Below are 26,344 nucleotides of genomic sequence, written 5' to 3'. Positions count from 1 at the left end.
CTGCCTCAGCACCACGGGCAGGGACAAGGTCGCCCCACACAGGCTCCTGCAGGACTTCAAAACTTTGCTCTGGGGGTTGGGAACTGAGATCACTGAGTCAAGAGGGATGGCTGAGAGCGTTCCTTAACGCATCTTCACCCCTGGAGTTATGACGGGTGTGGGCCGGGGGGCTGCAGAGCCTCGGCCATGAGTGGGAGGAAGACAAAAAGGCAGAAGCTGGGATTGAGTCCACTTCTAAAAGTCTTCCCAAGAAAGTGGCAGAGGGAGATGTTATGCTTCTCCTCTGAATGGTTTGGCTCACTTGGCGGGAGGTGGAGAGATGAGTCCCCAACTCTCTCCCTTTCCCTTCATTCTCCTGGTTGACCTGGGCTTTAGGACTCAGGCCACCTCATCACCCAGACCGTCTGTCCTTCCAGAGCTCAGCAGGCAGAAACCCTGTAGGGAGTCCCTTCCTTCCCACGGCAGGAACTGAGCCAACACCTTGGTACAGAAATGAGGGAAAACACTCCCTGATTTTTAATCTGACTTCTGATCACAGCGCAGTGGGCGTCACACACACTTCCAGACCCTGTGGTGGGAAACCCTGGGGAAGGGAGGGCAGGGTGAAGGACAGACACTCAGAATAGGGGCAGAAGGAATCAAAATCAAAGATCTGGGGTGAAGCGGGGGTGAGAGGGTGGGTGAAGGGGGCCAGCCAGGCGATACATTCCAACGGCTCCCACAGGGGGCAGCCAGAGGCCTGGGTCCCTCACCCTCACCTCAGGTGCCTCAGAGCTGGGGGTGACAGTGATGGGGCAGGTGAGATGCTGTCACCACTCACCCCATCCCCCTGGTGAATCAGGGGGCAAGGATGCAGGGGATAAAGGGGGGCAGCCCCTCTTCCTTACCCTCCCAGCCACTCCAAGGTGTGGGGGGGAGGGGAGCCCCCTCCTCTGCTTCAGAGGGAGGCTCAGAGAGGGCAGGTCACTCGCGCAAAGTCATGCAGCACAGCAGGGACCAGAACCCCAAAATACTGGACTGCCCAAGGTCAGGGCAGTCACTGTTGGGCTGTGTTACCCCCAGTGAGTGGAGCGGGAATCACCTGGGGAAGCAGAAGAGAGAATCGAAGCTTCCCTCTCACGCTGGATCTGGATGAGAAGTTCGCCACCCATGACGCCTCCCCCAGACTCCTCTCCATCACCACCCTGAGCTACCTGGTTTCCTGGTCTATACGCCACAGTTTGGCTACATCGAGGCTAGGCTGTTCTCTTCGTCTCTCTTCTAGTAAGGGACCTCGCTATCCTCCCACCAGAGCAGGGCTGAGGGCTCGGCCTCAGGGAGAACTTGGCTAGGCGGCCGGGGACTCGCACCATTTCTCCCGCCCCCCAAATCCCCCAGTAATCCCGCACGTCACTCCTAGTATCTTCATTACTTTTGTTATTTCTAAATCGGTACAAAACTGACAGTGATCAGCTCCGGTGACAAGAGGTAGAAACTGGCCAGGCAGCCGGAGAAAATGGGGCGGAGTGAGTCAAGGCATGGGGCCAACTGGTGTTGGGACGAGGGGGCATCAGATCCTGAGGGCCTCCATCTAGGGGTGGGGATGCCGGTATATCTCCCCTAAGCATAGGGGTTCCCATAATTCTTTTCCCGGCTCTGCCCCTCCCCAGATTAATCGGGGTAATCTGAGATTCAAGGCGGGCAAGGTCTGGGGCAGTCAGCTTGGGGTCAGATGGGGAGACAGAGTCTTCGCTGGCACGACCCGACTGCCTCCCTCCACACCCCGCCCACCACCAGACCCCCCCCTCCCCCCCAAACATCCTCCAGTCTGGCAGAGCACTCAACCCAGAAGGGGACAGAGGGCTGGAAGCTGGCATCGTGGAAATAAATCTATCATTTGGGGGCATTCCCTCTCCACACTCGGTCAAGAAAAAAATGTTGAACCCAGGGGGTGACCTGACTTTAGGGTCAGGAAGTGGGTGAGGGGCACCCGGCAGGGACGGACCATCGAGTTAAGGCTGGAAGGTAGCTTGTTGCGTCTATAGGGGCTGTTGGGCGGGCAGGTCTCCCTGGAAGCGGGGGGAGCTCTGCCTTCTCCCCCTGACTGATCCAGGACCTCAACCCTCGGACCCCGGTTGTGGTCCCTGGGCCACCCGCATCGCTCCGCCCCGAGCCGGTGGTGCTGACCGTCCGAAGGCTGGCCTCACGAAGAAGCTGCCGGGACCTGCGACAAGGGGCTGGATGAAATGAGAGCCCTGTGAACGAAGCTGGAGGCGGCGAGGGTGGGTAAGACAGCTGAGGACCAACTGACGCTTGGGCAGACAGACAGACAGACACGGAAAAAGAAGACGCGGAGCAATGACAGACACATTCTCTGGAGGAGACGGGTGCGGGCCCGGTCAGGGCAGCACCTCTCCACCCCCGCCCTCCGTGACACGCGCTCACCCCGAAGCCCCAGGGGCGGCGGCGCTCCTAGGGACCGGGCCGGGCTCTGCACGAACTACAGCACTAAAGGCGGCCGTCCCAGGAAGACCGACGCGGGAGAGGCGGGAGGACGGGGCAGTTAAGGGGAAGCTCCCTCTCGCCCTCCGCCTCTCCCGGGCAGGGTGTGGCTGCGGGGGCGGTCCAGGAGTTCTCTTCCTGCCCCTCCCCGCCCGGGCCTGCGGGGGCTGCGGCCGGCGGGGCGCGGCGTCACATGATGGCGCAGCGGTTGCGGCGCAGCGCGCCCTGGAAGCGCAGGGCGGCGTGCACGTGCTTGCAGCGGGCGCAGCCGACGCTCTTGAGCAGCTCGCTGAAGAGCAGCAGGATGTGCCAGTTGTACTTGGCCGAGCACTCCACGTAGCCGCACTTCCAGGTCTTGCGCACCAGGTGTGACACGTTCCAGCGCGGGATCACGCGTCCGCGCTGCAGGTCCCTCTTGTTGCCCACGATGATGATGGGCGTCTCCGAGGTGCCGATCACCCTGCGGGGCGAGGTGGGAATCTCAGAACCCCCCAGTCTAGTCTCACAACCCCCCCCACCCCGCCCCGCCGCCAGACTTCAAGAAGGGCGGGCTGTGCCTGGTCAATACTGCTACTACCATCCATCTGTTCCAGGCGCAGCGCTGTAACTGACGCCAACTGATCCAAAAGGTGGATGTTAATGTTCTCCCCATTGTACAGATCAGGAACCTGAGCCTGGCTTAAAGTCATGCGGCTGAGGCGCCCTGGAAGTCTCCTTCCCCGAGCCTCTGCTCTTAACTACTGCACTAGACTAGCCACCCCATGGTAAGGGTCCCAAAATGAGTTAACAGAAACGGGGATGGCAAAATGTCGTGAGTGTGTGTTTGAGTATGTGTGGGAGCCAGAGGCACTTGATCTGTTTCCCTCCCACTGCACCCTTTTCACGGGAAGTGGCCAGCATAGGGGCATCCACTGAAGTGGCAGTGGAGTGTATCCCAGCCCCTCACCTCGTCTCTAGGATCTGCTGGCGGATGGTCTTGACGTACTCAAAGCTGTCAAAGCAGCAGATGTCGTAGACCAGGATGTAGGCGTGGACGCTCCGGAGTCCCCTGCAGCAGGCATCTGCCCACTCCTGCAACACCCCCAGCCAGCACCAAGGTCAGAGCAGCCATAAGCCCCCAGCCACCTCCCGCCATACACAGCACTCTCACTTGCCACTGCACCCTAAGCCTTGCACACTCACCGATCCCCAGGAAGCCAGGCCCAGGGCACAACTGGCAGAGCTCAGGTGTGGCTTCTCACCTCCAGGCCAGGATGCGGCAGGGCCGCTGTCTGTCCTGTGCACGCCTGGAGCTGAGATCTGCCTTGTCCCATTTTGTCCCCCAATCCATCCATCCAGTCCTTTGTTCGATTACATTTATTAAGCGCCTCTACGAGCCCAGCCCTGAGCTAGTTGTTGGACCTGTTGAAATCCTCTGTATCTTCCCAGGCCTCAGCTCAGATGCCTCCTCCTCCTCTAAGCCTTCCTGCAAGCAGGGGACTATTCCCTTCATCTTCTGTGTTCTAAGAACAGTTCAATTATACCTTGGTCAGAGCTGTTTCCGTTCCCAGGTCCCCACTTCTGCTGTGAGCTCCTGAGGACCAGAGTCCAGCCTTCCTCATGTTTATATCCCTCCTCCTCCTAGGCTCTTAGCAGGCTCTTTAACCAGGCTGGTGAACTCTCCACGGTCCTGAATCCCACCTGGTCCGTGCTGGGATCAACCCAATTCCTGCCTGTAACGCAGCCCTTAGATTGCTACCTGATGTACCCCTTCTGTTTGCTTCACTCTGCCCTCAAGGTTGAGAAGAAGGAAGCCTGAGGAGAAAAAGGTTGAGACTGGATGCCGAATGGCGGCTGATGTAGAGCAGGGCCCCAGGGCAGCTCCACGGAGATGGAACTTCCTGATGAATGCCTGTGGCAAATTCTCTGGGAAGGGCCCGCAGCTCAAGCTGAACAGGCCCCAGGCAAGGCTGAGTGCAAGAAAGAGAAGATTCCTTAAGAGATTAGTTAGCTAATTAACCTGCCAGCAGATGAGAATTGCAAGGGCAGCAGCAGAAAGCAGCCAGAGCGTGGAAAGAAGGGCCTCCCTGAAGTCTGGGGAGGCAGAGGCCTCCCAGGACAAGGGGAACTAGGGTTTTCTCTAGGAACTAGAGCCCCGGCAAAAGACTAGAGGGAGAGGCAGGCGTACCTCCGGTGCCAGCTTATGAGCTGAATTGGGGTAGGGATCAGGCATGGAGGACTACAGCTGGTTCTACACTGCAGAGAAGGATTAAAAGGGGAAAGACTTGGGCGACAGTGGTGGAGAGTTCAGTCTGACTCCAGAAAAGCAATTCCCGATTCAAAGGCTTAGAAGCCGGTGCAGTGGATTTCTCCAGGGAGATGATGTGGCATCTTTTCTTTGCGCTGAGTTTTAACTTTGGTGCAGGGGGAAGATGCTGAGGACAAATCTGAAATCATAGGAAACCATGAACTGGTTTCTCAGGCCAGGAAAGACTGTATTCCACTGGACACAGGACCTCTGGGAGCTTGGGACCCCAGAGTGTACGCTGTTCCTCCTCCATCCCATGCAAGGAGTGGAGATCAGCAGGAAGTGGGAGGGATGGGGAAATAGGCAGAGAGGCTCCCACATTCTTCCAGCTCTCTGCTGGGGAGAGGGAACAGCTGCCAGCCTTCGAGGGTGACAGCCCCACCTCTCTCCCAACATGCTACCTCCTCAAGGGGGCCTCCAGGCTGCCTCCCACCCACTCCTCTCTGGGGGCTCCTAAAAGGGAGAGGAAGAAGGCTCCCGATTGGCTGGGTTGTCCCTTCACCCCTGATTGAAGGGAGGGAGCAAGAAAGCTCAGCTTGCCTTCCAGCTAGCTCCATGCAGCATTCCAGATGGTAAAAGACCATCTTGGGGCTGCATCAAGACAGAGAAGGAGCAATGGAAACTGAGTCCAGTTCCAAGGACACAGGAGCTGAGGGAACCTCAGCCACCTGGGTACCAACCATGCATTTGCTGCTCATTCCTTTGGTGGGTTGCACACGCCCTCTAACCTCAGCTTCCTTCTCTGATAGGAGGAGAGAGGCTGCAGAAGCAACAGCTGAGACTCAGACCCTAGAAACGCCGCTCTCCTGGGCTGGGTCTCATCTGGCATTGGGGAAGAATGTATTCTTATTTTCAGACAGTAACCATTGGGATTCTACTATTTGATCTTCGGGGCATGCAGGATCCTGTCTCAGCATTTCTTTGCTCAAAGTCCCTTTCTTGTGTTTCAGGGGTGAAGTCTTGGACATCCTTGGAGAGTCCAAAACTCAGGGTCAATCAGGAAGAAAAAGGCCAATGATCCAACAGAAAGATGAGCAAAAGCATTAACAGTTTTCAGAAAAAGAAAGGCAAAGTCCCTCAAACATATGAAAAGATGCTCAACTTCACTCATAATCAGAGATGTAAATAAAAAGTACACTGAGGGCTTCCCTGGTGGCGCAGTGGTTGAGAATCTGCCTGCCAATGCAGGGGACACGGGTTCGAGCCCTGGTCTGGGAAGATCCCACATGCTGCGGAGCGACTAGGCCCGTGAGCCACAATTGCTGAGCCCTTGCGTCTGGAGCCTGTGCTCCGCAACAAGAGAGGCCGCGATAGTGAGAGGCCCGCGCACCGCAATGAAGAGTGGCCCCCGCTTGCCACAACTAGAGAAAGCCCTCACACAGAAACGAAGACCCAACACAGCCATAAATAAAATTAATTAATTAATTAATTAATTTTTTAAAAAAAAGAAAAAAGAAAATGCTCCCTATTAAAAAAAAGAAGTACACTGAGATTATCCTATCTCATCTATCAGACTGTCAAAAATCCAAAAGTTTGTCAATACACTCTGATGGCTTTAGGGAAACAAGCGCTCATGTAACATCCCCCACAGGAGCACAAACTATGCACCTTAATGGGGGGGGCGGGGTGGAATCTAGCACCTTCCAAACTCCAGTTGCATTTATCCTTTGAGCTAGCAATGCCATTTCCAGAAATCGATCCCACAGATATGCCTTCCTGTGTACAAAATGACTATTACAAGGCTATTCACTGTGGCATTGTTTTGAAGCAAAAGTTTGGAAACAACCCACTTGTCCAACAAGAGGGGACTTCATAGTACATCTTTCCAATGGAATACAGTGTAGCCATGAAAAAAGAATGAAGAAGACCTCTAGATACTGACATGGAAAGACCTCCAGGTTAAAATGTCAAGCCAAAAAAACAAACAAAGAAAAAACCCAAACAAACAAACAAAAGGTGCAGAACAGTTTTGTTTTTGTTTTTGTTTTTAATGCAAGAAGGGGAGTGGAATAAGAATACATTTTCTTATTTGTGTAAAGAAAAACTGGAAGTGTGAATAAAAAAACCAATGAGAATGGCTACAGAATGGGGCAAGAACTGGGGTAAAGAGAGCAGGGGTGGGACTGAGATTTCTTTGGGTGTACTTCTTGTTTGTTTGTTTTAACAAAGGTTGGGCTTTTAAATTGTATCTTCCCGATTCCAAAATCGAAATTACAATTTAAACACACAACAAAATGTGAAAAATAAACCCAGCTCAATGCACAGGACCAGAGCGGGATCTGAGCATCCACTCAGGCTACTGTTAGTCTCCTTTGGAGGAGAACGAGAACAACCTGACCTTGGACCCACTGCCCTGACCTCACTGTTTCCAAGGCGTGATGTGTGTTTAAGGCTTTTGTCTTTGGTGCTGACGCTCCCACACCTGGGACGGGAGAGACAGGTGTCCCCGAGGTTGGGCGAAGGTCCTCCTGCCCGGAGTTGCTAACACAGTGCTGAGCCTGAGCCCTTCCCCAGCCCCCAGCCCCACCCGAGAGATTGCTGTATTTGCATAGTTACAACTGGCCAAGCGGTGGCCCCTGCCCTCCGGGCCTCCACCGTGCCTAGCCTTCCTGGAGAAACTCTGCACTCTGGTCAGGGGCTTCTTTGGTGAGCCAACATGTCTAGGGCTCAGCTTCCCCCTGCACCCGACCCCCGCTCAAGCCAAAGGTAGAGAGCAGGAAGAAGAACCCGGTCCTGCAGGCTGGACCCTGTAAGCCAGGGCACTGGGGGCATCTGAATCCAACCCCTGCAGGAAAGGCTGCCCCAAGGGCCAGTCCTGAGGTCAGGGGACAAAGCATCACTTAAGAGAAAAGGCCCTTGGGCAAGAGATCTAATTGGGGTCTCCAATCTCTGAGAACACACCTTTCCCAGGTCCCAGCCTTTTCTTCTGCTGTCCCTTCTACAGACGACGTGGGTCTGAGGCCATGGGAGGCAGTGCCCAGAATATTAACAGGCATCTGGCGCTCTATGCCTTTCTCTCCACTGCCCTTTACCTGCCCAGATCCTACCTAGCTGAGACATCACCTCCTGTGGCCCCCACCCTCACACCCCTTCGTGGGATAGACGCCCCTTAAGGGCTGTCTTAGTTCCCCGCATCCCCTGCAATCATGACACTCACGGAACTATGTAATAGTTGACTGTTTGTCTTCTCACCAGACTATGAGTTCCTTGAGAGCAAACTGCTCTGTTTTGAGCACCATTCTACCCCAGTGCCCACCACAGGGCCTGGTACACATTAGACATTCATCAAATATTTGTTGAATAAACCAGTGCACAAATGAATGGATTCCTGGCACAGCTCTAAGTAGGGTGGCCCGTGGTGCAGCACAGAGTTCTCAAAGCCAGCAATAGGGCGGGAGCCAGGAGAGGGTTGGGGTCCAGGCTCTCCTCCACCCTGTCCCCCCCACCCCCCGCCCCCCTACCTGCAGCGTGTTGACAGGGAAGGCGCTGATGGGCGGGAAGTCGAGGATCTGGAGGTCGTGCACGTGGCCGTTCATGACGACAGCAGGCAGGTAGAGGCGGCGGGCGGTGGTGGGCACGCAGACCTCGCTGAACTCGTTGTACAGGAACTGGCGCACGATGGCACTCTTGCCCACGCCTCGCGCCCCCAGCACGGCCACCCGGTAGGTGGAGACCATGCCTCCCGCCCCGCTCCGCCACCTCGTCCTCGCCGCTGCCTGGGGCTCCCCCGGGCTGCATATTCCAGGGGCTGGGGGCTCAGCCACCGTCAGGACCAATCATCGCTGCCCCTGCTTGCCCTGGGCCCTCTGCGGCCTCCACCTGGACTGTGGAAACAAGAGGTGGGCTTGGTGGGCTGCCTTCTCCTTGGACATATCCTGTACTTTTCCACCTTGGGGACGTCACTGGAGCTGTTACTACTGCCGCTTGGGATGCCTTCCCTTCCCCAGAGCCCTTATCCCGTCTATCCAGAACCTCCCCATCCTTCCTTCTCCATTCTCCCTGCCGTCCATCCCATCAGTGGGAATCAATCTTTCTTGACTTGTGTTATGACCTGACTTTTGGCCAGTCTGACTCCCAGACCCGGGCAGGCTGCAGAGCGGAGTGGAAAGAGAACTAGACTTGGCTTCAAGTCCCAGCCTTCCCACTGAGCCCGGGGCAAGACAGCAACGCCTCGCAGTCTTGGTCTCCCGGTCCTCAGGGGTGAGACCAGGCCAGTGTGTCTCCGTGGAGGCAGTCCTGGTGTTTTGTGGAGAGAGAATTCTTTATCGAGCAGGGCATTTCACATCCCCAGCTGCCTGGAGGTACTTGCCAGCAGCAGCCTCTAGTGACCACGATGACCCAAAATGCGCTCCCCCCACCTTCCCAAGCACCCCCTGCTGAGAATCCCTGGACTGGCCGATGGCTTTGGCTCTGGAGCGCGACACTTGTGGAGCAGTTACTCTAGGTCAGCATGCCCACGTGGTTATCCTTAGTCGATACAGTATCCCCAGGTGATAGGTATTCCCACTTTGGAGAGAAGACCCAGAGGGAGGGAGACACGAGCCCAGGCACACAGCTGGGAAAGGCGGCTACTCCTTTCTACAATGTCGCAGTACTTCAGCTTCCAAGTTTAGTGATTCTAGCTGGCGAAGGCCACAGGCCAAGGGCTGTGTCTGATTATCTGGCAACCCCTTGAGCTCAGAGGACCTGGCGCGCAGCAGGTGCCCGGGAAAGGGCTGCTACAGGATTGAACCTTGACATGGATTCGTTAGCTCCTTGCTTGCTCAGTTTCAGTGACTTTAGAGCATGGGTATAAATCCCAGCTCTGATGTTTCCTGGCTGTGGGTCAGAGGGCAAATCAACTGCCTGATCTGAGCCACATTCTGCACACTTATAAAGAAGGATCATTAGCCCCTACTTCTGAGATAATCCAAGTAAACCTCTTAGCCAGGTGCCTTCTCTTTCTGTTGAGGATGGTGACCAGGGAGGCTGGTACATGCCTGAGACCTCCTGTCTGGGGACTACTCCCAGGAGGGTGACACCAGTGCCTGCTAAGTGGGTCCAAGGCAGATGGGTTTGCTGGGTTTGGATGGAGCCATGCTTTCCAGCACATATGCATGTTTTCTCTGTGGATGCATGCCCTTTCCACATATGCACAGCTCACAGCTGAATGTCCCTCAGTCCAGTCCATCCCGGTTCAGAGGACCCAATCCACAGGGCATGTGCACATACAGCATAGTAAACCAATGGCAGGATCTGGAGCGAGATCCACCAGCGTTGGATTCTCCGCTCTGCCACTCACCTAAAGTGTGATCTTGGGCAAGGAACATCATAGGGTGTTGTGAGGCCGTGTCTGCACAGAGTAGGTGTTCAATAAACAGTGGCCATTGTTATGCACAGGGGTCCTTCACTCATCGAAGGCTTTCCACGATCACAATGGGACCTCCTAGCCATCCCAGATGGGTCACTCTGCACTACTGCACTGTTGCTCACATACATGTAGTGTGTGTGTGTGTGCGTGCACACATGCATGCAATTCTCCCCATTTTATTGAAGGTAAAAACAAAACCAAAAAAAAACCCCCACAGATTTAGGGACATGAAGACCACATAGCCAGTTGAGCTGTCAACTAAGACTAGGACTCTTATCTCCTTCCGGTCCCATGCAGTGTCCTTTCCCCAACAAGTGCTTCTCTATTTCTGTGAGCTCCCAACTGGGGGAAGTACCAGCCCCTCCTCCCCATAAATCCCTCCAGGGCCCTGGGCTCCTCAGGCATCCCTGGACACTGTCAGCATGGCAGAGAGCCTCAGCTGGGTTAATTACATAACCAGCACAAGCAGGTGGGGAGGGGGCACCTTAGGGGAGGAAGAGAAGGCAAAGAATGCCAGAAGCGTCCCGGCCTCCCCCTGGGTGTGGCAACTTAGAGGGATCTAGGATGTAGCCTACCTGCAGATTCTCCTGGACGACCCATTCCCTGCCCTGAAATCAACCCTTTCTGGGGGAACAGCTGGGAAATAAAAGCGGGGCACAGCGCTAGAGCCAGGGAAGGGGTGCCAGAGAGGCCCCTAGGCTGGGGACAGCCTCCTGGAAGTCACCAGGCCCTGACTCAGAGGTGACTGGTGTCCCCTCCCGCTTCCCAGGCGGGGGTCCTGGGTCTAAGTGTTTGTTAATGCAACATCCCCAGCTGGGTGGGGGTGGAAGAGGGCTGTCCGGAGAGGCAGGGCCCAGGCCCCTGAGCCTCCCTCCCCAAGGCCTGTGCCCTGCAGTGAGTCTGCAGACAGCGCCCGGGGACATACACTGGGGCCAAAGCCTGCTTCTGGTTCCTCTCCCCTGGACCTGGACGCCTGAGTCCCAGCCCCAGACTGAGGGCGGGGGCTTTGCAGGTCCCGTGGGCCGAGTCACACGTCTGCCCGCTGTCTGTCCCCATCACATTCATGTGGGAGTGGGTGGGTGCGGGCGTCGGAGGATGCTGAGCTCCCTATGACCTGATTGGTGGGAGTTCTGGGTGAGGGGGATGCCGGAGCCCAGCCTGCTCTCCGCCTCCAGCACCTCGCAGGCACCCCCCCCCCCCCACCCCGCCAGCACCAGCTCTCACGTGGCCGCCCCGCGCCGCTTCCCAGCCAGTTCGCCGGCCCCCTCCTCCCTCCTCGCCCCCGTCGCCCCCCCCCATTCCCCCACCGACCCACCCCGGCCCCGGCCCGCCCGCTCGCCCAGCCTCCCGCCGCTTACCCGGGGCCGTCCTAGCTACCCCCAGCCCGGGCCGGCCGGCCGGTGGGGCCGCGCTCCCCCCGGGCTCCGGTGCTGCCCCCCGGCTCCCCGGCCCGGGGGGAGAGAGGTGGGAGCGCCCCCGGCTGCGCAGTCGGGGCGGGCTCAGGGCGGGCGCGGGGGGGGCAGGTGCTGGCCGCCGAGTGGGTAGGACACCTCCAGCCCGGTTGTCCCTCCGGAGCGCGCCGCCCGCTCGCGCTGGGAGGAGGAGGAGGCGGGAGCGGGGCGGGGGGCGGGGGGCGGGGGGGGCGTGCCCCGCTGGCGTTCCGCTGGGTCCCTGAGCCTGCCATATTCACTTGGGAAGCCCTGGACCAATTCTTTAATCCCGAGCCTCGACCTTCACCCCTCCCGACTGTCCCTGCGGTATTTTTAGCTCTAACCTGGAGGGCTGGGAGAAAGGGACCGGAAAGGCCCTAAAGCCTTTGGCTTCATTCCATATCCCACCCCCGCCACACACCCCAGGTTCCCTCTCTAGGTCTCTTCTGACCCTTCCCAGTTCAGTCACTGGACGGGCGCCCACTGTGTGCCTTGCACCGTGTGCTAGAGAGGCATCCAGACTCCTCTCCTCCACTCCACCGGAGGACTGCGAAGGGTGGTCACTTTCACCTTTCACTGCAGCAGGGAAAGAAGAGCAGAGCAGGCTGGCAAAGCAAAGCTCATCCCAGGCCAATGAATGACCTCCATCCCCTGAAATGACTGCTCCCCTCTCCTCTCCCCTCTCCTCTCCAGACGGGGTGATACCAGCATTTGCCAGGGGAGAGGGCAGAATCGCCCATGTATTTATGCTAAAACAATCGTGGTCAGTGTCATTCCTCACGGGTAGCTAACATTTAATGAGTATGTGCCAGGCAATGTGCTCGCAGCTTTGCCTGCATCTTCAAAGTTAAGGCTCACAATACTATGAGGTAGATTCTGTTTCCCCCGTTTTACAGATGAGATAGTTGAGGCTGAGAGAGGCTGAGTGACTGGTCTTACTGAAGTGTAAAATGCGGAAGACAAAAATTGGGAGTCTCTAGCGGGGCAGCCGCTGACGAACTTGGCCAGGGGCCCACAGTTCCTCAGGGAGGCCAGAAGCACACATGTGGCGCGAATACGTGCTGTGTGCAGAGTCAAGGTTCTGGGGAGGGGTAGAGGGAGCAGGCCAACTAGTGAGAGGAGTCAGTGGAGGCTTCAGAGGAGGCAACTTTCAAGAAAGAAGCCTTGAAAGAAGTGGATTTCGGGTGCCAGGGTGTGGGAGGGTGTGGAAGAGGAGGGTTCAGATGAGAGAAGTTGGGAGCAATTACAGGGGTTTGAGAAGGAGATCCAGGACACAGACAGGCACGGGGGTGGGGGCGGGGGGCTGGAAGCACAGGGAGAGGAGGCTGAGAGGTTGGTGGAGGTTAAGTCACGAAGGCCTTGATTGCCAAGGAAGGAGTTGGGATCTAGCCCTGTCTGGCTGGGATAGCCTGGAAGGGTTTTGAAGCAGAGGTGCAGGGAGGAGGAGGGGGAAGCTGGGAGAGATCTCCCAAGTGCTTTTACCCCTGGACCCAGCATCCCGCACTGTGACTTCCTATTCTTTCTAGTACTAGTGGGCTGAGCACCCTCCCGCTCGCTCCCCTTCCCTCTCCTGTCCAGACAGACAGTACAGTGGTTACGAGCCTGGGCTTCAGAATCAAGCAGATCTGGACTTAGGTCCTGGCCCCTACCACTTACTATGTGACTGAAGGCAAATTACCTGAACGCTCCGAACTCTATGCCTTATTTGTAAAATGAAGAGGTGACCAGTTGTCCCCACAGCATAAATGAGCCTGTGGTGTGTAGAGTCTGTAATGCAGTGCCTGGCGTGGAGTCTGTGTGGCCTTTCGTTTTTCTTTTCTGTTTTAGAGACACAGCCATTCAGAGGGAAGGTTGAACATGACCTTGGGAAAGCGTTTCCATTTATGCCAAGACGGCTCCCAGGTGTTGGGTAGGGCTTTGAGGAGAAGGGCCAGGGCAGCTAGAAGCAAATGCAGGGCTGAGAAGGATACAGGGGGCCCCCTCCTGGAGTACCACTTTTGTTCTGGAGGCATCAGATTTACTGGCCCTGTGGAATCGCAACAGTCAACCAAGTCAACCAAGAGACTCCTAACTTGATTAAATCATCCAGGGCACTACCAATCCCCCCACTGTATTTGAAAATCTTTCATTCTTAACCCCGCCCAAGGATCCCAGAATTTATGTCTACTCCCCCAGGCTATGGCCCGCCATTCTGGTTCTATTTCAGCCCAAGGGAGGCTAGAAACCAGGAATCACGCAATGCTCACACACACCTTGCGGCCAGGCTTCTCAGAATTCTCAACTTAGCTATACTAGGAGAACACAAAGCCACAGGTTCATTACGGGGCCTCACACTGGCTTGCAGTGATAGGTCATTTAAAGCATTATATCTTATATAAAAAACAAACCCATAGTGTTAACATAAAATGCAAAATGTGCCTGAATTTAAGACTCGGTTAAATCATCTTGGTTCGCTGAGAGTCACTTTGGGTCTAACGATGTACGCCCCTAGGAGCCTGTTCACTCTCTTCTATGATTAGGATTACCTTGGTGAAAAAACCTGAGAGGCTCTGTCTGTGGCTCTGGTTCAGCTGAGGACGCCTGAGGTTTAAGGGGATGGAATGCATGGGTCCACCTGCAGCATCTGAAGCCCAGACACGGAGCGGGACAGAGAGGACGAGGACCCGAACCTGCCACTCCGCCGCCCTTGCTCCATCGTAGCCGAGGATCCCACTGGCTTCCAGAAGCTGGCTAGCCAGATCCTGGGGCCTTGGACCGTAAGTGGAGAGTGAATGAAACAAGGGAGGGAAAGCCAGAGGCTAGGCTAGACTTGAACATCCTCCTCTAACACCTACCCAGTGGGAGAAGGCGGGTAGTGGAGTTCTCTCAGTCCCAGAGTGTTGGGGCAGTCCTGTCTCAAAAGGGTAATTCCGGAAATTAAGTCCATCTGGGTCTAACCAATCCCTAAATTAGTCTTCCTCTTGTTGGCAGCATCAGGAACGGCAGGGCAAAAGCTAAATGAGAAACTGAGATGGCAAGTTTGGAGCCAACTCGGAAACTTTTCAAGAAACATCCTTGTTGCTAATAACATGTCTGGGGGCTGGTGGGGATTCTAGGATTAGTGTTCAGGAGACAGAAATGGGTAACAACGGGGGAGGTGTGATCTTTCCCAAGTGCCACACCAGGTATTAAAATAAACAGGCTCTTGCCTCCTGGAGCTGGGGGTGGCAGGAAAAGAAATCTGGGTCCAAGCAAAACCAGAAAAAGCATCAATGCATGAGGTGGGAGTAGGAAGGCTCCAACCCGGGAGTCCTCAGCTGTTCTCTGGTCTCAGAAACAATGTACCTGAGATCTCAGTATTTCTTAGTTGCCACTGGTGGCAGGGGGCGGGGGCAGAGAAGAAGGGTGCAATCTCAGGTGGAGGTCTGGGGGCCAGTATACCCTGCTTTTGGAGACTGAACACACTGGGACCTCAGGGGCTTAGCAAGGCTGGTTTTTGGCCTGGTGGCACAGATGAAGGGAAGCTGTAGTAGTTAAGGGCAGAGGGAATCAGAAGACGTGGCTCTGCCTCCTCTCACCTGAAAAATGGGGATAACGCTCTCAATTCACGAATGGGCAGGCATCTCGTGCATGAAAAGTGCTTTACCGTTTTTCAACTGCCACAAGAGCACCATTACTGCAGGAGAGGCAGGAGGCAAACAAGTGTGAGTCTTTCTCTGGCAGTGATTCTCAATCCAGCACTTCTAGAAACATCTGAGGAGTTTTTTGAAATGCAGATTGCCCCAGGCCCCACCCGACAGGCCAAGAATCACCAGCCTTTTGTGAAAGCTCTTGGGTGATATCAATGTGCACCCAAGAGTTGAAAGCTTCTGTCCTAAGGATTTTCTTGGCCAAAATTGACATTCTTAGCTGGTGAACCCAATTAGACCTCAGTCAGGCCCATCCCTCTTCATATCTCTGACTCTGAACCTCCGCAAAGACCACCCTGACCCCACTCCACCCCAAGTGTTATTCCAGTTAGAGCTCGGGCTAACTGCAGCCAGCATGTGGAGACAACCAAGAGTTCCTAGCTGCCAAAGGCAGCTTGTTCATGGTGTTTGGACATCCATGTAATAAAAGCAGTTACTCTGCTGAGCACGGTGCAAAGCACCTTACCTACACTCACTCTACTGGTGAGAGAGGCTCAGGGCATCTGGGCATTGGATCCCTCAGCCTCCTTCCCCCACTCCAGGCTGTGGGAGACTTCAGACGCTGTCCACTCATCACAACCAGGGGCAGGGCCTCTAGCTTGACCACACCTGGCTCACGTGTCCCCGGCAACACAAATGCAGGTGATTAGATGTGAACTCCTTGGGAAGTTTGCTTGAAAGCAGCATTAATTCTATCCACTTGGGAACATGCAGGCCCTGAGTGCAGATCTGAGAGGCTTTTATAAATTCATTAGTGAAACGTCCTGGGTAAGAGGACACCGATGAGCAGCTCTGCTGTGCTCCTTCTGCCCCTGTGCCTGGCTGGCCGCCTGCCCCTGGACCATCTGCTTTGGGTCCTAGCAGGGGACCTGCCAGGGAAGACGGATGGGCTCCTCCGAGCACTCCCTGCCTGCGGCGAAATGCCTGTGTGGTGATGGCGACAGGGGGCTTGGTTAAGAGGAGCCTCTGAGACATGGGATTCTTCCTCAGGCCAATCTTAACATTTCACCTGGCTAAATCCCTGGGAGGGCTAGGGCAGCCAAAAGGCAAGTTCTAATAGCATGGTTACTAATGCCCATCCCTCCCTTGGCCAGCTGTGTCTTATCCTAGATTGTCACTTCTGGGAACAAAGTACATAGGCACAAACTTCATTTTATGTAAATCAGAGTTTATTGACGAAGACAAAGTCAAGCTTCCCCCGACCCCCACCCTCCCCAAGAACAGATCCCAACAACAAAAGAATGATAAGCCTTCTCAGGGCAACGTTTACCCCCCCTCCCCTTCTCTCCAGAGTCCCAAGGTTCACAACACAGACACACAAAACGGGCTCGGGCGAGGACAGACACTCAGGGAATCTCTGACCAGCAAGAGTTCTGGGTGTGTGTGTGTTTCCCTTGCCCTTTGTAAGACACCAGCTGACGTTACAAAGACACACTGAGGCAGAGGAGAGGGCAATGCAGGGCAATCTCCACTCCGTTCCCCAGTCTGGCCAGGCTTGAGACGGGCCCAAAGGGAAGCTGTGGTGGAGGCAACAGGCTCTGTCTCCTCAGGAGAGAGGTCCTTTCCGTGGAGCAGAATCCCTCCCTAACTGCTCAGGGGCAAACCGGGAGGCAGCCTCTCCAAGGAGTGAAGAGTTCGCGCGCGGATTGGCTCAGTCAGGTCAGCTGAGAACAGCAGCTGTTTCCCCTCACTGCCGGGGAGGCTGAGAGAAGCCCAGTTTCAGGGGTGGAGGAACGTTATCTTGGTACAAAATTGTCTTGTCTGCTTACCCTGACACACGCTCTTCCTTCTGGAACTGCAGTTTGCTTTGAGATGAGAACACTGCACTTGTAGTGTGGACCTTCTTCACTGCTTGTATCCAACTGACTCCACGAGAGATTTCCCAAAAAGGGGACTTTACTCACCTGCTTTTCTACCCCACCTGTCACCAACTGACCCACCTCCCACACGCAATCCTGTGCTACTACTTCCTGTTCTCCACATGCCTGAGGGGTGGTGAGCGCAGGACATGGCTCCTGACCCTCACCCCAGAAATTCTTCTCTTGGAGATTCTCAAGGTTTAAAAAGCTGCTTTGGGGGACCTGCACCCCCAAACTTTGCAACTGATATGAATCAGAGTCATTTCACTTGTGACAGGGTTGGGGGGTAGTTTCTGCTCTTGTTTTCTATGATTCCTCCTCCTCTTGGACTCACTCTTAGGTCTGGGTCCTACATGAGGCCTTTGGACCCAAGCACCTCTGATTTGAGCAGGGGCATCTGAGAAGCAGTCTTGGTCACGGACCCTGAATCCTGGGTGCTGGTCGGCACAGGTGCCCACAGATGAAAGAGTGTGAACACTGCTAAACAGACTGGTGTTCCAGGCATGAAGCATTCTTTGACAGACCACACCCAGTGTGTCCAGGGGGCAGGGGGTCCTCACATCTCCCAATCTTTTGAGAGATGAAAAGAACTGCTTGGCCCTCTGAGGTGATCTCAATTGCCTTGCAGCCTAAGCAACACAAGTAAAGAACAGATCAGGGAACTGAAGGATCAAGTGACTCTGTGGCATCCCGAAGCTCACTTCATCCCTGCACCCATCCTGCTGGCCTCAAGAACTGTGGCTCCAGGAGACTATTAGCTACTCCTTCATTCTGGCATCAGGATTTACCTTCAAGTCCCTGGAAAGACACGCTGCTGCTGCCGGATGCCAATGAATGGAGTGCCAAAATCTGTATGAAGTATGAGAAGAGCCATAAAGAAGCAGGCACAGAAAAGGTAAAAGAAAGGCATTGAAGGAAGAAAATTATGGAGACGGTCCTGCAGTGAAGACAACACTGATGAGGATTTAGGAGACCCACTCCCCCACCTCTGCTACTGATCAGTTAACAGGCCTTAGGCAATAACATCCTGTTTGTCTCTTATCTTTTTCCTTTTTAGAAAAACAAGGTTGGGTAAGTTATTACTTAAAGTCTGTTTCAACTCTAAAACTAAGATTTTAGATCTGAATTGGACCTGAGAGTTAAAATAAATCCAGAGCAGGAGATGGGGGAAGGGCATTTTGGTTCCTGTTTCCCATCTCTACTCAAATTCCTTAATCAGTGTTATTAATAGATTAGATCAGTGGAAAGGAATGTAGTAAGTTCTCATTTTTCTCAGCCTCAATGCTGACAGGCCCTATTTCCTGCACCCTGCAGCACCATTCAAGAAAGACCACCATTCCTAACTGCAGAGCATCAGAGATGATAATACGGGGCAGGGGGAATCACAAGGAAAAGGAGTTTGGAGAGAAAAAAAAGGGATCAGGGACAAGCTGCCACAGACAAAAAACCCCTAATGGGGTGGGCAAGAAACTGCGTCTCTTCCTCCAGGACTGTGCGGTTGTTTTAACACTTTTTATCAGTTACACACTATTCCCTCAATTTCTCATATGTACAAAAATATAAAACAATAAAGTGCAGTTTACGTTTCAGTGACACTTTTCCTTGCTTTAATTTTTTTTTGTCTTTTTCTGCTTTTGAAACGAGCTCTCGATTACAAAATATCAAACTACACTCAAAAATGCCAGCCACTGGCACAGGATGGAGAAGCCCACAAGTAAGGACAGATAGCAGCAGGTGGCACGAGGTGGGAAGTGATTGAAGCAGTGGTTACAAATGGTCACAGGAAGCTAAAACTATCCAACAGGTTGTGCCCTAATGTTAGCACAGGTTAGACTAGTCACTACCTTGGTGGGTGGCCTCAGTGTGTTTGGGTTCAGATTCTACACGGCAATACAATTTTCTTCCAGTTAAGAGTTCTTGGCTTGCACCGATCACAGGGTGGCCAGAGGGCACCGGACCAGTCTATTAGTTTTTCAAAATGCTGTCGTAGACCTGATAGATGTACTGGGAGACTTCAGGAGCTCTACACTTCAGCGACAGCTGTTTGGAGGAAAAGGAGAAGGAAGATTAGCACAGAGGATGGCATTAACTCGAAAGGTATCCAAGTACTCAGTGCAAGGACACCTCTTCCTGATAAAAGGGGAGAAGAGCTTCTACCACCGAGTAGCCAAACAAAGAGATCCTGTTAATAGGTTACATGGGTTTTAGAATTTCAGTTTAATCAATGTCAAGCTGTGCTGTGTTTCCACCCACATTCTATGTGGGTCTACGAGGTTAGGAAATAATCCATATGAAAAAATGTAGGGGAAAAGATACTCTACTGCTTTGCTAAGAGTCATAAGGACTACTACCAAATGAAAAGGGAAGGGTTAAAACCCTTAACGTGGTCGTCATTTCAGCTGTCTGCTCCAGTTTCTGTCTGACAAGGATGGTTATCTCGGTCCCAATTCAGGAGGATGTATATTCAAGTAAAATAAAAGCGTAAGCTAGATACTAGCTCCAAGGTACTAGTCTTTCCTTTATTACATTGAGAAGAGTATACACTGTTAAGGAGGGAAAACAAGAACCAACACAAAAAGACATTTACTGAGTGTAACTGTACAGCCATTTATGCCAACAGCATAATCTTTCATTTTCTGCCTCTTATTCAGGCCTATCAGGTACTTCTGATACTACTCTACTTCTCTACCACCACCTCTTCTTCTAGTCTAACAATTACCAAATTAAAATTAAAATATTAAAAAGATTTCAATGTTGAACACTGAGATTTTCACTTTGTGGGTCAACAAGTGCAAAATTTAAACCCATATTTGGACTCCTGAATTGTACTAGATTAGGCAAAACACTATTAACAATAACATAACAGCAAAACCATGCAAACTGCATTTAGAACCAGAAAATTTAATACTTGTTTTTTGTATTACTGACATCATTGCTCTTGTCTATTAAGGTAGATTAACAAAAGTTGTCTTTAACGATGTATCACCATGAGATTTTAGATTACCTCTTTATTCTCTTATTAGAGACTCTGGATGATTTAACAAAGTACAAAAGGTGAGAATGTTTTTGGCAAAAACGTCAAGAAGATGATTGGTCAACCCTGAACTTCTTGAGAAAACTCACATCCTCAAAACTCAGTGATATTTTAAAAATGCAAAACGAAACAAAACCAAGCCAAACAAAAGAACATCAAAAGAGGCTCTATTTATTTGCAGCTTTAATATTCAGTCTCTAAGCCATTTCCAAAATTGCTGCTTGACATTAATCAGGAAGACAATTCTGATAAATGTAGAACAAAACAAATGAACAACTAATTTAAGAATATAAATACGAATAGAGGACTTCCCTGGTGGTGCAGTGGTTAAGAATCCGCCTGCCAATGCAGGGGACACAGGTTCAATCCCTGGTCTGGGAAGATCCCACATGCCGCGGAGCAACTAAGCCCGTGAGCCACAACTACTGAGCCTGTGCTCTAGAGTCCGTGAGCCACAACTACTGAGCCTTCACGCCACAACTACTGAAGCCCGCGTGCCTAGAGCCCATGCTCCACAAGAGAAGCCATCGCAATGAGAAGCCCACGGACCACAACAAAGAGTAGCCCCCGCTCACCGTAACTAGAGAAAGCCCACGTGCAGCAACGAAGACCCAACACAGCCATAAATAAATAAGTAAAGTAAGTAAGTAAGTAAAAAACAAAAAACGAGTAGAAAACAGCTCCCTTCTTTGGTCAAAGTTGCAGCTATAGGCATTTCCCTGACTTTCAAGCTCCCTATAGAGGCAATCTGTACCTCCTCCTCCACAGCCTCTTCACTGTCAGTGTTGTAGAAAATTCTCGTGGGAGAGCATGTGGGTTCAGAAAAGGAGGAGGAGAGGAAGCTAAAAACAGTAAGAACTGCCTAAGGGAGTTAACTCCCAGACTAAAGAGAGGGTAGTTCCTCCCCTTCAAAATACTGTCCTGTATTTTTTCACATCTTTGTAGCAATACTGGAACTTCCAACCAGTTGGAGATCCACTTTTTCGTTCACGAGTGATAAGGAAATGTTGCCTTCCTCAATAAAAGCCCTATCTGCCAAGGTTGGCATTGGCAGAGGTCATGGACTGAGCACGCCTGGACCCTGAGAATTTCAGCTGCTCTTTGGAGGGGGAAGGAGGAGGGAGGCGAAGGAAGAATCTCTCTTTCTGGACTGTTCTATCACCTCCCTCCCCCAGACATCCCAGCCTTTAACAAATGGTTAAGTTTAGACTTAAACCCATTCCTTGCTTTCCAACTAGTACAGCTAAAACAAGACAGAATAAATTAAAAAAAAAAAAAAAAAAAAAGATTTTTTTGTTGTTGTTGCTAATTCCTAAAGAAAGCAAAAGGGAAACATACATAAAGAACAAAGAGGCTAAAAAATCTGACTTAGGACTCTGGGTCTCATTTTACATGGCTCCTAAGGGAAAAGAGGCCTTACCAGGGTTTTAACTTTTGAACCGCTAGCCTGCTTATGTGACACATCTTTAACACCAACCACTCAGGAATGCCACCCACCTAGACTCACGCCCCCTGCCTAGGTAAGCCAAGGACTTACACATCCACTTCTGGTTTATAGCCTGGAACACAGACTTCTTCACCTGGGACAAGTTATCTTCCCAGGTGAGATAGAGCTACTTAGAGATATGAGGCCTCTTCCTCATGGGATAAACATACTTTCTTAATGAAATACAGTAAGGGGTTGGCGGAAGTGATTTATCATGTAGTGCACCACTACTTACTTGGTCATAAAAAAAACAAATTATTAACACATGCAACGACTTAGATAGATGTCAAGGGTATTATGTTAAGAGAAAAAAAAGTCTCAAAAGGATACAGGCTGTAGGAATTGAATTTATATAACACTCTTGAAATGACAAAATTACAGTAATGGAGAACAAACATACCAGTGGTTGCCATGGGTTAGGGCTTGGGTGAATGTGTAACTATAAAGACATAGCAAGAAGGAGTTTTTTTGTGGTGATGGAACAGTTCTGTATCCTGACCGTGGTGATGATTATACAAATTTATATGTGTGATAAGATTTCATAGTACTGTATACTCCTTAACCAAATAAAATAAAGTAAGAGTAATGATGTAGAACCTGGTGAAATCTGAATAAGGTCTGTAGTTTAGTTAATAGTATTGTACCAATATCAATTTCCTGCTTGAAAATGTACTATGGTTGTTAAGATGTTCTCAATGAGGAAAACTGGGTGAAAGATACATGGGAACTCTATGTACCATTTTAAAAACTTTCTGTGAGTCTTAAATTAGTTCAAAATAAAAAGGTTTTAAAAATTTTAAACAAACTATGTTGTTACTAAGAGGTCCTTCTCAAAATTCTCACTACCCTTATAATGAATAGAAAGAATATGGTAGGAAGTGTGGAGATACCTGAGTTCTACACACCACTCACCTACCAACAACTTACGTGATCTCGAACAAGTCATTAATCATTCTTAACCTTGCTTTCCTTACCTGCAATCTGGGGGTAATCATGCTTCTTTAACCTAGCTGAGATGGAATACTATATACAATAAAATAATGGATGATTAAAAAAACACACACACACAAATATGCATACTTTGAAGAAATTTCTAGGGAAGCAAATGGAGTTATTTTACAAGACCTTGATTTTACAGTGAAAACCTGTCCCTCCAGAAAGAGCACAGAGGGGTTTTCCTTTCTTAGGGAGCTCAAGGAAAATGACAGGGTAGTTTCTTACAAAAAAAGACAAGGCACTGGTGGTGGAGGAGGTGGGTGGGAGGAGCATACACTTTATGAGGGAAGCCTGATCTCTCTCAGCTCACAAATGCTTGGCCAAAAATCTAGCTTGGTGGGACTCAGTAGCTCACACACACACACACACACACACTAGCCCAGCTTACTTCAAGGGAGGGAACTAGCGGGGAAACACCAAGAATTTTCAGTTCTGGGTGGTATTATTTCCTTGATGTATGCTAATGAAAACAGGCTTGCCTTAAAATTAAGGAAAGGAGTCACAGACTTTTCTCAGCTACATGGCTAAAAAGCTCCCTTAATCTACTGAATATGAAGCTTCCTTAGAGTTATTCAATTCAAAAGCCTTAAACATAACAGAAGAATAAGATATTTCCCCCATCCCAAGGGTTTTTCTTGTACTTGACAAAATGCAGATGACAAGCAGCATCCTATTGGGAGACTGCATTTTACAACAGCAAACAAACACCGGGTGCCTAGGGTATTAAAGCTTTGTTGTTTAACAAAGCAACTGGCTCCTCCCCTAAAAGTACTGCCAGGATTCCAATTTTAGTCCAGTGTGGTAATGAATGAAGTTTTCTAAACTAAAGTCCCCTTACAGGCTGTGAAAGGTATGTCCCATTTTGCTTTAACTTTTCAACAACCATTTAGGATACACAACACTGCTAAAAAAGGCTCATATGTCTGGGATTCTGATATCCTAAGAAAAGCAGGAATGAGCTTGAAATGAGCTACGGAAACAATCCTCTTAGCAGCTTGTTACAGTACCACATGCATAGATATGCTAGGTTAAGTATTAACCAATACTGATGAAGTTGCCAAGTTCTGTGAGCAACTCTGTATATACCAGGAGGAGTCTGAGACACTCGTGTTGCGAGGCACCGTGCCTGCTGGATGGGGCAGACACTGCAGACAGAAGGTCTTCTAAGGAGGCAACTGGGGACTTCTTTACTGACTGCTTGTTTTGGATACCTGGCGTCTGAAGCACCTCTACCAGGTCTTTCCTGGATGCTGAGAAAAAATGAAAGGGCTCTTACCCCCCCTCCTTGAACCCATCTCACCCATTCTGAGAAAGGTCTTACCGTGTAATTGGGGTTTCCTGGCTGGATACGTAGCTCGGCCAAAATCCAAATGCCATTAGTGAGCTTCAGGGATTGGTACAGCATGTCCTGCCCTTCCACATTCCTCTTCGCAATAGTATAAACATTGTTGTTTTGCAACTTGCTGGAAACAGTGTCTAGAAACACAGATTCAAAATCCAACACCTTCAGTTAAAATACCAATCAAATGTACTATGAGTTAATGTGTGCTCAAGTCTCCTGAGAAGCACTGTTACATGCATACATGCACATTTCAGAAAGCCCTTCTCCCACAACAGCGAAGGGTAAGGAAGAAGCTCCTGAAGTGCCTGTGTATCACATTCCAGGACAGAAAACAGAATAAGGTGCAAATAAGCATTAGTGTAAGAATTACCTGTGGAGATTATGGTGGGTCTAAGGAGTTGGTAATCTTAAACTAGGTGCTAGACACGTAAAAATGCACTGATGAGGACAAAGACAGAAACAGGTACATGGGTGTGCCACAGTGACTGCCACGGCAGATTCATCTCTCCAACGCTAGTCCCCAGATTCACGGGGATACAAAACTGACACTCAAATGCAAAACACTGCCTCGGAAGTTGCTACTACTTCACCGTGAGCCATTCTGGCCTCAAGTGCCAGGATCAGAAAAGCACCCAGTTGCAGAAATCCTGCAAGTCAAATTTATTAATCTGGATGTTTAAGATTTTTTTTAAAAGCAGGCAAATGATTTCTTAGGTCTTAAATTAAATTATTAATTTGGGGGAATACCATGCCCCAAATTAATAATGAAACAAACTGTCTCAACAAAAGACTCTGAGGAAGACTGAAGTTGTGCAAAGACGATCGCTCCAAGGCCCTGTAAGCCTGGCTGCCGTTGCTGGTCAGAGTGGAGGACTTCATAGTCACCAACACAGGGTAAGAACAGGTTGGTGTTTGGGGTCTTCCTTGTGACTACAGCATCAGAGAGACATGGCATTCTAGAATTAAAGGTCAATTCTCTCTCCTTGTTCTCTGACTGCTAACATGAGATGTTGCAGCATCACAGAAAGAGAAACTTTAAAAACACAGATGATAAACACTACTTCTTTGTTGATAGTTTATTATGTTCATTTCTGATGAGAATTCAAATTACTCAGGGACGAAATTCTCTCCACATAAAAACCTGTCATGTTCTATTGTGCTCTCTAGGAAAAGGCTGTTGTGATGGACAGTCTTTCTGTTCTCCAAGACAGTAAGCTCTCTGAGCATAGGGATCCTAGAGTTTTTCATCACTGTATTTCCCACAGTATCTGGGACACAATGGATACCTGCCATCAATACCTGCGAATAAGCCTCTGACTCAGGTGCTGGAGACGCCGATATGTACATAATGCCATAGGCATTAAAAAATATCTATTTAAGACATTTCTCCAAAGAAGAAATACAGATTACCAATAGACACATGAAAAGATGCTCAACATTTCTAATTATTAGAGAAATGCAAATCAAAACTACAATGAGGTGCCACCTCACACCAGTCAGAATGGCCATCATTAAAAAGTCGACAAACAATAAATGCTGGGACTTCCCTGGTGGCGCAGTGGTTAAGAATCCACCTGCCAATGCAGGGAACACGGGTTCGAGCCCTGGTCCGGCAAGATCCCACATGCTGCAGAGCAACTAAGTCCATGTGCCACAACTACTGAGCCTGTGCTCTAGAGCCCACGAGCCACAACTACTGAGCCCGCGCGCCACAACTACTGAAGCCCATGCACCTAGCAGGAGCTTTTGTTGAAGATCTACCTTGTTACATAGGCACATATTCTAGACAATATACATAGCAAGGCCCAGATGCCTACAGATGTCTCGTGATTTTACCACCTAAGTAAGAGATGACAGGCTAAGAAATGGAAGCACACAAACACACATACACACTCACCCCTCCCAGAATGAGAAAATGTGGCAAACAGCCAGGTAGAATAAGCAAGTTGAATGGATGTAACTTTACTGTGTTTGGAAGCATTCCGGTTAGGAACCTGGCTCTGCTCCTACTAAATGGCTGTATCATGATTTCTATCAGAAGACTGAATGGAGGGAGGAGGGTTCTATAACATAAGTATGTGTGAGTCCATTTTCATAAACCTTCGCTATTAGGTTTGAGCTAGAGGGTATGTAGATGGCAGGATAATCAGACTCTGCTAAATGAACCTATTAAGAATGGCAATGCGAGCCAATGTTAAGGAGGCTTCCTTGTCAGACTGGGACAGACTTTTTTACAAGATGTCAGTTTTTTGTAGTTGTTGTTGTTGTTGTTGTTTTAAATATACCTGAACTCCTGGGAAACATGATGGAATCTTACAGTTGTGAGACTTTGAGAATGACAATGCAATGTTAAGACACTGAGATTTGCCCTAAAGGACAGAGTTTTAAAAGATGGTCAAATATGGTTACAA

At 50.8% G+C, this 26,344-nt stretch overlaps 2 protein-coding genes across 5 annotated transcripts in view; both read right to left on the bottom strand.

The window, feature by feature from the left end:
• Positions 1-1,787: 1,787 nt before the first annotated feature.
• RASL10B (RAS like family 10 member B) lies at positions 1,788-11,694 on the bottom strand. Its single transcript, XM_057535140.1, has 4 exons — positions 11,477-11,694; positions 8,230-8,592; positions 3,428-3,552; positions 1,788-2,941 (listed from the first exon to the last, which is right to left on the bottom strand). The coding sequence occupies exons 2-4, from the start codon at positions 8,443-8,445 to the stop codon at positions 2,671-2,673; spliced, it is 612 nt and encodes a 203-aa protein (XP_057391123.1). The 5' UTR covers positions 8,446-8,592; positions 11,477-11,694; the 3' UTR covers positions 1,788-2,670.
• Positions 11,695-18,653: 6,959 nt separating this feature from the next.
• AP2B1 (adaptor related protein complex 2 subunit beta 1) overlaps positions 18,654-26,344 on the bottom strand; it is a 119,156-nt gene continuing 111,465 nt past the window's right edge. For all 4 annotated transcript variants that reach the window (XM_007190197.3, XM_057535475.1, XM_007190198.2 and 1 more), the window contains 2 exons: positions 23,913-24,067; positions 18,654-19,115 (listed from right to left, as the gene is read on the bottom strand). In XM_007190197.3, the coding sequence (XP_007190259.1) occupies positions 19,041-19,115; positions 23,913-24,067 (230 nt within the window). In that variant the 3' untranslated portion in view covers positions 18,654-19,040. The remainder of the gene's footprint in view (positions 19,116-23,912; positions 24,068-26,344) is intronic.

The sequence above is a fragment of the Balaenoptera acutorostrata genome, chromosome 20 (genome assembly GCF_949987535.1).
Source record: "Balaenoptera acutorostrata chromosome 20, mBalAcu1.1, whole genome shotgun sequence".
Lineage (NCBI taxonomy): Eukaryota > Metazoa > Chordata > Mammalia > Artiodactyla > Balaenopteridae > Balaenoptera > Balaenoptera acutorostrata.
This window is presented reverse-complemented; position numbering and strand designations above follow the sequence as displayed.

What these genes read in the sequence shown, in the direction of transcription:
- RASL10B (XM_057535140.1), bottom strand. Translation starts at nt 8,445, where the DNA reads ATGGTCTCCACCTACCGGGTGGCCGTGCTGGGGGCGCGAGGCGTGGGC. An exon ending in TCCCTGTCAACACGCTGCAG is followed by an intron (nt 3,553 to 8,229) that starts GTAGGGGGGCGG and finishes GGGGTGTTGCAG; the next exon opens with GAGTGGGCAGATGCCTGCTG. An exon ending in CAGCAGATCCTAGAGACGAG is followed by an intron (nt 2,942 to 3,427) that starts GTGAGGGGCTGG and finishes CTCGCCCCGCAG; the next exon opens with GGTGATCGGCACCTCGGAGA.